Source organism: Penaeus japonicus, unplaced genomic scaffold, assembly GCF_977035675.1.
Source record: "Penaeus japonicus unplaced genomic scaffold, GWHDUDI00000001_assembly GWHDUDI00000030, whole genome shotgun sequence".
NCBI lineage: Eukaryota > Metazoa > Arthropoda > Malacostraca > Decapoda > Penaeidae > Penaeus > Penaeus japonicus.
In genome coordinates, this window is record NW_028234432.1 from 1,018,858 (window position 1) to 1,028,955 (window position 10,098).

Genomic DNA, 10,098 nt, shown 5'->3' on the forward strand with positions numbered 1-10,098 from the left:
ACACCAAAAGCTATATATAATGAAAAGGAAATTATCTTTTTTTTTCATTTTCATTTTCATTTTCATTTTCATTGGTAATGCTATTGTTATTTTTTTTTTTACTTTCAGTGTGTTATCGTTACAGATATAATTGTTATTGTTATATGTTTGTGTTCTGTTGTCACTATCCATGGCGAGAGATTGAAGATTTTGTGAAATGTTTACTTAAAAAAAGGATACAAAATAAACTTGGCATTATTTCCTTGATAGGAAGTTAAGATACTCGTTATACCAATGCGATTTAGGGTTTTCTGTCATTATTCTTGTTTTCTGTCTTTTCAAACTGACTGATTATTATTTTTTTTTTAGTATTATTGTAACCATTTTTATTCCTGTGGATTTCCGCCACGTTGCTTCCAGACGCTGACAAACGTTCGAGAGAGTAAACAACAAACCAATACAGACTCTATTTGCTCTCCTTTAAATTTACATCTTCAATCATCTGAATTATCGAGTAGGTATCGTTGTTGGTATAATCTTCTATTAATTGCATGTTGATTTAAGGTAATGTAGAACTAAGAATTCATACGATTTAAGGTCGACTTGGACATAAAGGAAGAAAAATAGTGATGCTTGGCCAAAGTCCCGCCAGAACCTAGGTGACGCTGCCGGTATTATCTTTGTAATTATATTTGCAGTCTGGTTCTGATTTTGTGGTTTGACTCTTTATTTACACACGAGGGACTTTAGTGTTCAGTGATAATGTAAATTTCTAAAGGGCTAATTGCAGATTTGAAATAACAAACGAGTTATGTTTTCTAACTGTCACTCAATTAGTATTTGATAAAAAAAAACTGTGAAAAAGGATTTATTATAGCTCAGTTATACGTTATATGTATAGTGTTTCATGTATCTTATTTCATCGGACATAGGAAGAGTGTTATAAATTTTCTTAAACATTTAGACCGAGATCGTGACAAAAAGCAAGATCCTTTCGTAAGGTAAAGACTCTGGTAAATATAATTCTGAAACCAACAAATTTAATAAGAATGGACTTGCCTTGATGTCTCCTCTGTAGATATTAGTGGATTATCCCTAGAACTTAAGCCCTGTGCACTTGGTACTAGACCATTCCATAGGTTACCTCTTATGCTTGAATAGAATGTAAACAAAAACATTAGTTGCTACGATATCAAAGCTGCTCTTATTTTTTTGATAATGGGTAACCTATTGTGGATGTGTGGTGACGCGTTGGTGCCGCAAACGTTTTGTGATGTGGTTAAGGTGCCACTGCCTGTTTGGCTGTTTGGCAGAGTGGCATTTTGAGTTTGGTGGGGTGTGTGTTGTATGAAATATTTTTCCGCGTCACAATGAAGAAAGAGTTTCTGCAAACTTCACCGCTTTTCTTTTAATGGATTTATAGTGATGTTACACAGTGTATAACATCGCTAAACATTGTCATACCCATACTAGTACTTGCAATAGGGTCTCTCAACATGACAAAATGCATTAAAATAGAGAGATTGTCAGCACTTGGATGAGTTGTGCGGAAAAAAATTGTCGTGAGGTAAAGCTAGAGTCTTCATCATTCTGTCAAAATTACCGAATGGTAGCCCTGTTTCAATATATATAAATTTAATATGGTTTTGTAATATTGAAATTATTTTTCCTCTTAATTAGAGTTTTTGTCATGTAATAGTTAATCAGAGGATACCAGCTAAGACAATATTGTTTCTAATACCTTGGAAAGTTTTAGATTTTTCAAGAAAATTGGTAAAATCAATAGGATATCACCATTAACCCAAATGACGAAGGTGCGTCACACTGGTGTGACACAGCTAAATTCCCGATGCCGGGGTGTCATGCCAGTGTGACGATTACAATGCAATATAGCAATCGCCCGGCATAGGGATTTTCGCGTAGCGCGTGCCCCGTCAGGAAAGGGTTAATGATTGATTACTATATGCAAATAATACCTTTTGTCATGTTTTGTATGGGTGCTCACAACCCTAATTGGGGTATTGGGAGCTTTGACAGTGGCACATCACACCTAAGGCACTCTGGCAAGCTAGAGTTTGGACAGTTCTTTCTTTGCTAATATATTACCTGGGAGAAAGGACACCTATATTTTGGCAAATTTAAGGTTGAAGATCTCAGGCAACTTATCATTAACCCATTCATGCCAGGGCTGTTCCAGCTCTGAATGGTCAGAATACCAGGGTTTTCGAACACATAAGCCTAATGCCTCGGGGTTCTCAGGCGCACTAGCCACATGCTTGGGCTGTCCACTTGCTCACCCCAAGTGCCAGCCTTGACCAATATCTGGTTGCCGGCATCTGACGCTAAAACCACGGAAAGTGTTAGCACGTCATCCGGCGCGAACCGATTAAAAAAGGAATCTGTTCAGCTATTGTCTTGCCATCACATACATGGTGGAGCTTTGCTTGCATTAGCAGTAAAGCAATATTTCTCTTTACACAATCCTTTTCATTATGATTATTGATAAATCACTAGGAAGTTCTACCTTGCCAGACTGTATGTACCAGGTTTATTTACCTTTGCTAAAGTGCCAAATTGCTCTGTGTAATATACATTCCCAAAAACTATTTTATTGTTGAGTAGGAAAAGAAGAAAAGCTTACATATTTTATTTGTGCTGAATGATGTCCAGTACTGATAATTAACGAGTAAATCTTTTTAACCCTTGGACGCTTTCAGAACTGAATTTTATCTCAAAATTACATAAGTTAGGTTCTCTTCAAATCTACTTAACCCATTCACGCCGGGGCCATTCCGGCTTTGCACGGTCGCAACACCGGGGTTCTCGAACGCATAAGCCTAACGCCTCGAGATTCTCGGACGCACAAGCCGCGAGCCGGGGCTGCCTGCTCGCTCTACCCGAGCGCGCGGCTTCCCCTCATAGCTCATCCCAGGCGTCTGACGCGAAAACCACAATACGTGCTATCATGTTAACCGGCTCCAATGGGTTAAAACCTGCTATTATCTGTGATGGAAGGGATTCAATATCAAGTCTTACCTGATGATGCAGCAGTGTCAAATGATGCTTGTCCTCCGTGCCTTCACTGCTTTAGCAAAGGCCAACAAGTCTTTACCACAAATATTCTGCCAAGATAAAGCTTGGACTCTCTATTAGATATCTTCCAAAAAGGTCTGCAAACTGTATTTTACCAAAATATGTATATGTATATAAAAGATTTTCCAAATAGTTGCACTGATGGGGTAAATTTGAGTAAAATAGTTGTATGTATAAGCAGGCAGCTGCTACTGCTGCCTCTCTGCCTCCGCTGTTCTTTATTTTCTTCAAAATGAAAGTGGACAATAGCAAAGGAGAAAGGTTAACTACATAACTTGGCAAACAATATTTATTTTGCCATAAAGTATATTTTCTTTTTAACCCTGATTTTTCCTCTTTATTTATAGCCCTTAACAATTGGCTTAGATTTAAGATTGTTGGCTATCCAATTAAAATGGATTGAACAGAACAGGTGATACCTTAATGGGAAAAATTTAATGGGATGTAAGTTTTAATTTTATCATTCAAACAATAATTGAAAGTCTTGATAATTGATAAATTAAAACTGATACACTTACCAATTAATCATGTGCTGAGACGGGGCTGCACTTCAGAATTTTGTCTGTAATAAAGTATTGAAATTGCAGAATTTTGTATGTACTTCTCAGTCATAGGTGATGTAAAAATTATGTTTTACTGTTATTTGGTTAATAGTGTTTTACTTCATATTTTGATATATCTTGATTTTATTTGTTTACTTATTTTTCTTTTTATTATTATTATTATTATTATTATTATTATTATTATTATTTTCTATGAATATATATGGTAAGGATAAGAGGAGGTTCATATATATTCAACATTTATTGACATTGACGGCAAAGTTTGGGTCTATGAATAATTTTGGGAGATAGCCTCTCTTACACCTAGAACCTGATAACCATCAGTCCAGGTCTCTGTCCTCATAGAAGAAATTGTAAGAGAGATAGACTAAGAATCCATTTATTTACCATTAGCTATTATTTGTATCTACACAATAATTCCAGAAATGTTTGTGTCTGTGCACATGTATATGTACATCATGAATATCTCTTATTATTTCTGGCTTCTTTTTCTTTTTGTATGGATTAAGTTACTGGGGTAACTAGAGACTCTTAACCTGATAATGATGGGGTGGTTTTGGCTCCACTTGGTGTTAACTCTCCGGTATTTCAAGTGTGCAGGCTTAATGCCTTGGGCTCTTTGCCCACTCTGGCAGCGGCCACCCTTTACAAGCTCGATCATCGGGCATGCCAATCATACAAAAAGCCATGACGTGATATTGTGTCCCCGGCGGCAAGTGCTGCCACCACATTATGTGACATCATGTCACCTGGAGTTAACGTGTTAAGCATAGGTCGGTCATGTTCACTATCTGAGGTCAGGTCACATGCTTTTGTCATCCTTATAATCTTGTGTGATATTAGAATGGACTTGGTACCCAATAATGCCTTCTAGCAACTTTTTATTATGGAACCTTTATAGAATGACTACCAGTTTTTATTTTTAGAAATTATAAAATTGTTCAGAATAGAACAGAATTGTTTGCACCTCTGACTCAATTTAATAGGATTGTAGCTTAGAGTGTGGGAAGGAAATCTGAGATTGCTGATTTTCTTCACTGAGAGTAAGTTTATAAGAAGAAAAAGAATGAGTACAAAAAGAATTCAAAGAAGAATTGTGCAACAACAACAAAAAATTGAAAGCAGGAATGATATGAAATGGGATTAGATTTTTAGTTTGCAGAAGCTTTCTCACAGATGATGTGCATTTCCAAGCAGTGTCATATCCTGAAGAAAAACATTTATGTGTATAAGTTTTAAAGAAGCTCATTAGTGTGTTGGAACAGCTCAACTTGTCGAGTTAGGCATAGCACAATGAGCTGCATAGTTTTTTGGTTATTTTTTGTTGTTGAATGAGCAGCTCTTTAAAACCTATACATATTTATGTGTTTCTTCTTTTCTAGGATTGGCATGGTTGGAGATCTCCAGTGGTCGTCAGGGCATATGAGTTGATTATGCTCTCTTCAAGACTTTTTCGTCGGCCGTACTGTGCACGTAAATTGGAGGTCCTCTGAGGAAGAAGCCAGATAATCTTGTAACTGTACATGAAAAAGTAGTCAACATGAAGATGTCAAAGAGTGGTTCAGGGTCTGGCACCATCAGTGATACCAGAACAGAGTTGGCTGAGCTGGTAAAGAGAAGAGCAGAAATTGCAGACAACTTAGCCTCCCTTGAAAGACAGATTTATGCCTTTGAGGGATCCTATCTAGAAGACACTCAACTGTATGGTAATATTATTAGAGGTTGGGATAGATACCTTGTTACAAATAAAAACACAAATGCAAAGAATGATAAACGCAACAGAAAATTCAAAGAGGCAGAGAGACTCTTTAGCAAATCATCAATCACGTCCATGGCTGCAGTCAGTGGTATTGTTGAACCCTTAGGTGATCGTGTAGGGGACAACACGGACACAAATGACATTAATTCTGGCAGTGAAGACAATTCTAAGGACTCTGTAAACCCGGGTGTTAATGGAGACTCCTCACGTGACAGTTCAGTGCTACACAAAGTTGCAAAAAGTTCCCACAAGATCAAGAAAAGCAGTAAGAAGAATAGGCATCGATGAAGCCAATCTGGGACTGGCTTGGGTCAAAGGTTCAGATAAGTTCAGCTTGGTGCTCTTGCAATAACTTTAGCTGAGGGTTGATCTTAAGGATAAACAAAATGAAAATGGGAATTATCTCAATCTCAAAGACATTTATTATTTACTTCTGATATTTCCTGCTTAGTGGCACTCATGTTTACTCATGGGTTTTATTTATGCATGTGATACTGACATTGAAAGGATAGGCATAGTACATTATTTCATGAATTATTACTACTGTCTTCAAACAGTATTTTGTTTTCAAGTGCAACCAATATTTGGTGTATGGATTAATTCAGTTACTAGTGTCATGTCCCTTTACTCCATTGAATGCAGGCTCAGAAGTGAATATTTATAGCTTTTAAATGATGCTATTGTGGAATTAATGTCTTCATTTTTATTTTTCTCTTCCTTTTACAAGATGATAAAATAAGGTTAAGGTTACTTTGCTGTATTAACATGCATTGTAAGTGGTACAAATTATGTTTTATGAATAAATAGTGATTTGGTAATGGTTTGTTTTGTATTATTTTCCAAATAAATGACATCTAAAGGATGAGATTGTAAATTGATAAAACACTATGAAAATCATTTAAAAATCATGTTCTTACATTGATAAAAGAAAATGTTATTTTGAAACCTCTCATTCTTCTCTTATTTTCATTCCCATCTTCCCTAATGTATTTGCTCAAACTTAAGCAAATTTACACAAATATCTGATTCTTATGCATCAGTGCTTTCAAGATATTAGTCACTGCTTGATTTAATGGCAAATATGTACTTTTTTCCTCACTCTCTTCTCTTCTTCGAACTTATTATTAGTAGGTAAATCTAATATCTCCATCTGTTGTGGAAAACTAAGGTGAAAACACTTTATTTTTGGCAACTTGCACAAGTTTCTGTTCACGATATAGAACAGGAAGGTACCTTATTATCAGAACATATGTAAATTATAGATAAATGGACAAAGGAATAAAATATATCCAATCAAAAGGGCTTGATATGGCATGAGGTTGAAAAAGAGATTTTTACTCTTGTTGAACATTTAGGGGAATTTTTATTATTATTATTATTATTATTATTATTTTCATTTTCAAAGTGCATCTGCAAGAAGTTTAACAGAAACATTTACCTTTATGAAATGATTGTGAAAATGCTTTATTTGCACAATTGATGTATACATGCTTAGACAGCTGAAAAAAGTGAAACTAGAATAATGTTATTGTTCAGTTTACAGTAAAATCAGATTGTGAAAGGTGACATGATTTAGCATAACTTGGTGCTTTTGTTTATACAGCAGACATGTTGCCTCTCTGTTCATTGTAGTCCGTTGCTAATTGAAAAATTAAAACTAAATATCTGATCTTGTTACAAAAGATGTAATATAGTTGATTTATTTGTACATCATCAAGAATTCCAGATACATTGGTGGACATGTTTCAATGATTGATTGGTTGTAAGTCTGTCATGGGCTTATGGAACAGCTGGCACAAATAATTAGTTTAGAATAAGGTGAAATAAAAATTTTCATCTTAAACTTATTTGAGTTCTTTTGATTAATGATATTCAATTATTGTCTTTCTCAAGGAAATCATTTGTCTTGTGAAACTTCATAGTGTAACAGGAAAATGTTGAATATTATGCAACGCTTATTTTCTGTTTGTTTTTGTCATCAGGTGCAAAAATGTCGATCGGCGTCCCCATCAAAGTCCTGCATGAAGCCGAGGGTCACACAGTCACTGTGGAGACCATGCTTGGTGAGGTGTACCGGGGCAAGCTGCTTGAGGCTGAGGACAACATGAATGTACAGGTTAGGCATGGCATTCATTCTTTCTTTCTGCATTTTTAAAAATAATATATTTCCTTCTGTGTAGGAGTGTCTTACATGCTTTCATCACTTTTTGTGAATAAGATTAGTGTTTGTCTATTAAGTGAATTTTTACTCTTAAAAATATGCTTCTTTGCATCATCTTTCAATGATATTTCAAGATTGTGAACTTTCAGGTCATAATAACCTCTTTAACTAATTATCTTCCAGATGGAGTCATGCACAGTGACCTACAGAAACGGACAGACCGCACGCCTTGAGAATGTATTCATTCGTGGCTCCAAGATTCGCTTCCTCATTTTACCAGACATGCTAAAGGTTGGCAAACGTTTTCTTATTTTGGCTGTTTTCATGTTACATGCTTGTTATTTTTTACTCATCTCTGATTTTCTCATTCACTGTGAAGTAAAGATGAAATTAAGAATCTATTTATCTATCTCTGTATGTATACATTATGTTGATTTGATTCAGCAGCGTAGTTTGAGTGAAACCAGTTTTAATGTTTGATTACTAGAGATATAGACCTAAATAGATATGATAAAACAAATATGAATAAATTCATTTTTAGAAGGTTATCAATTTTATTAAAGTTATGATCTTATGAGACGAATTTGTCATTTTCTAACCTTGTTAAGTACAATTGTATATTTTAATGTCTTTCATTGGTAGTTTTGTATAATTAACTTTAATTACCTAATGGCAAACTATAATATCACCAGAAGTAAATGAATTACATTAAAATTGCATTGAAATATAAAGGGAACACTATAGCGGAAAGAAAGTAATTCTCATAATCCATTCTGAAATTAGTGTTAAGTTTTGTTTAGAAGAAACTCATCACTTTATCTAGACCATATAGGTTTATGGTAGATCATCGAAGTAATGAAAGGAGTTTTGTTTATTATATCCTAACTTTTGCTATGATGAGGTTATAGTGAACTCCGTTTAGTCTACAATCAGCAGTATTACCATTAGTTTCGAGTTAGAACTCATTTTCAGGGAAAATATTTTATTTATCATTTTATTATTGTTATTATCATTTATTTTTTTATTATTATTGGGAGTTAATACTCATTGAATTTTTTAAAATTTGAGTGATTCTTACATGGTACATTTTTGATAATCCAAATTACTTCTCATTGTAGTGTAGTTTTTACCAACATCAGGAATTTTAGTCTAATGCTTAATTTAGGAAAATCAAAGCTAACTGCTTTATGCATTTACTGCCTTGGTATATGGATGATATCAATTCTATAAACAACTACTAAAACTTTCTTTGTCAACAGAATGCTCCAATGTTCAAAAACATGACGGGCAGGAAAGGTGGAGCGGCAGGCAGTGGTAAATCAGCTATTTTAAGAGCACAAGGTAAGATATTTTTGTCTAAAACAATTTGTATCTTGTACAGAGGATCAGAAATATATTCTTTTGGATGCATTATAGTGTGGTCATTAATTCTCTACAGATATTGACAATTCGCTTAATTCTCCATTTCAGCGGCTCGAGGTCGAGGCAGAGGAGGCCGGGGAGGAAGGGGGTGGGGCCCAGGGGGTGCGATGAGGAGGTAAACCATCTCTAGGACGCCGAAGGCCCACTCCTTTCATGTGCCGATTTGGTCTCCTTTTGTTTAGTAGTTCCAAGTGAAGAAGCTTTCCAATGTTTGGGTTCAGAAATATTGGAATGGAAGATGAGATTTTTGTTACAGGGTTGCAATTTCAGTTATTTATTTTTGTTTGAACTGTTGATGAAAAGATGAATATCAGTTATCTAAAGCTTATAGCTTCTTTGGTTTCCGAAACATTTGCACAACCGTGAATTGCGGCTTTATGTGAGACGGTTCGGAATGGATTACACGAGGAATAAGATATTTAGTTTATATACATATTGGGAAATTCCTCTTTATGGGCATCCATGTATTTCCTTTCTTCAGAGTTGGTTTAGAATAATCATTTTTGAGTTGATGTCATCACACTTAGATTTTCTCTGCGCAAGTCAGTCTTGTACCTGGGAACGAAGTTGCAATCGATAACTATAGGTTATCAGGTACTAGTAACATGAATACCATTCCACACATTTTTTGTATGAAATATATAGTATTCTGAATGCTGTACAGTGGAATGGAATGATTTTTTGTATGAATGTGAAGTCGATTATCTTTTTTATATCAAGCTTAGATAGAACTTTTTAAGCTTGATGATATAAAACAAATATAAATCTTCAAAAATGCTATTTTCTTGACCCACTTAAATGAATATGTGTGAGGTTGGACATTTTTAACTCCCAATCAGCCATCACTGCTACCTTTTGAAATGAAAAATGGCAATCCATGTATTACTGATTTTCTAGTGGTCTAGTAGTGTGAAATATAATGATTTGTATCGAAGCAAAACGCATACTTGATATTAGTCTCTTTTGTACTATTAGTTATAAAAATGGGATACGATTAGATACATTTTAGCAGCTACAACTTGAATCTGTAAATAATGCAAAATGTACATGTAATAAGTATTTCAGTATTTTGAATACTCAATAGAGAGTAAGATCAACTTTCCAAACTGAGTCATATATGG

At 34.8% G+C, this 10,098-nt stretch overlaps 2 protein-coding genes across 2 annotated transcripts; both read left to right on the forward strand.

Annotated features, from left to right (window-relative positions):
- Positions 1-367: 367 nt before the first annotated feature.
- Eaf6 (chromatin modification-related protein EAF6/MEAF6) lies at positions 368-6,215 on the forward strand. Its single transcript, XM_043015769.2, has 2 exons — positions 368-493; positions 5,018-6,215. The coding sequence occupies exon 2, from the start codon at positions 5,176-5,178 to the stop codon at positions 5,680-5,682; it is 507 nt and encodes a 168-aa protein (XP_042871703.1). The 5' UTR covers positions 368-493; positions 5,018-5,175; the 3' UTR covers positions 5,683-6,215.
- Positions 380-9,752, forward strand: SmD3 (small ribonucleoprotein particle protein SmD3). Its single transcript, XM_043015770.2, has 5 exons — positions 380-493; positions 7,377-7,510; positions 7,739-7,846; positions 8,815-8,896; positions 9,026-9,752. The coding sequence occupies exons 2-5, from the start codon at positions 7,385-7,387 to the stop codon at positions 9,094-9,096; spliced, it is 387 nt and encodes a 128-aa protein (XP_042871704.1). The 5' UTR covers positions 380-493; positions 7,377-7,384; the 3' UTR covers positions 9,097-9,752.
- The last annotated feature ends 346 nt before the right edge of the window (positions 9,753-10,098 follow it).

Coding starts and splice junctions, on each gene's coding strand:
- SmD3 (XM_043015770.2), top strand. CDS start 7,385: ATGTCGATCGGCGTCCCCATCAAAGTCCTGCATGAAGCCGAGGGTCAC. Junction 7,511..7,738: donor AGGACAACATGAATGTACAG/GTTAGGCATGGC, acceptor ATTATCTTCCAG/ATGGAGTCATGCACAGTGAC. Junction 8,897..9,025: donor AGCTATTTTAAGAGCACAAG/GTAAGATATTTT, acceptor TCTCCATTTCAG/CGGCTCGAGGTCGAGGCAGA.
- Eaf6 (XM_043015769.2), top strand. CDS start 5,176: ATGAAGATGTCAAAGAGTGGTTCAGGGTCTGGCACCATCAGTGATACC.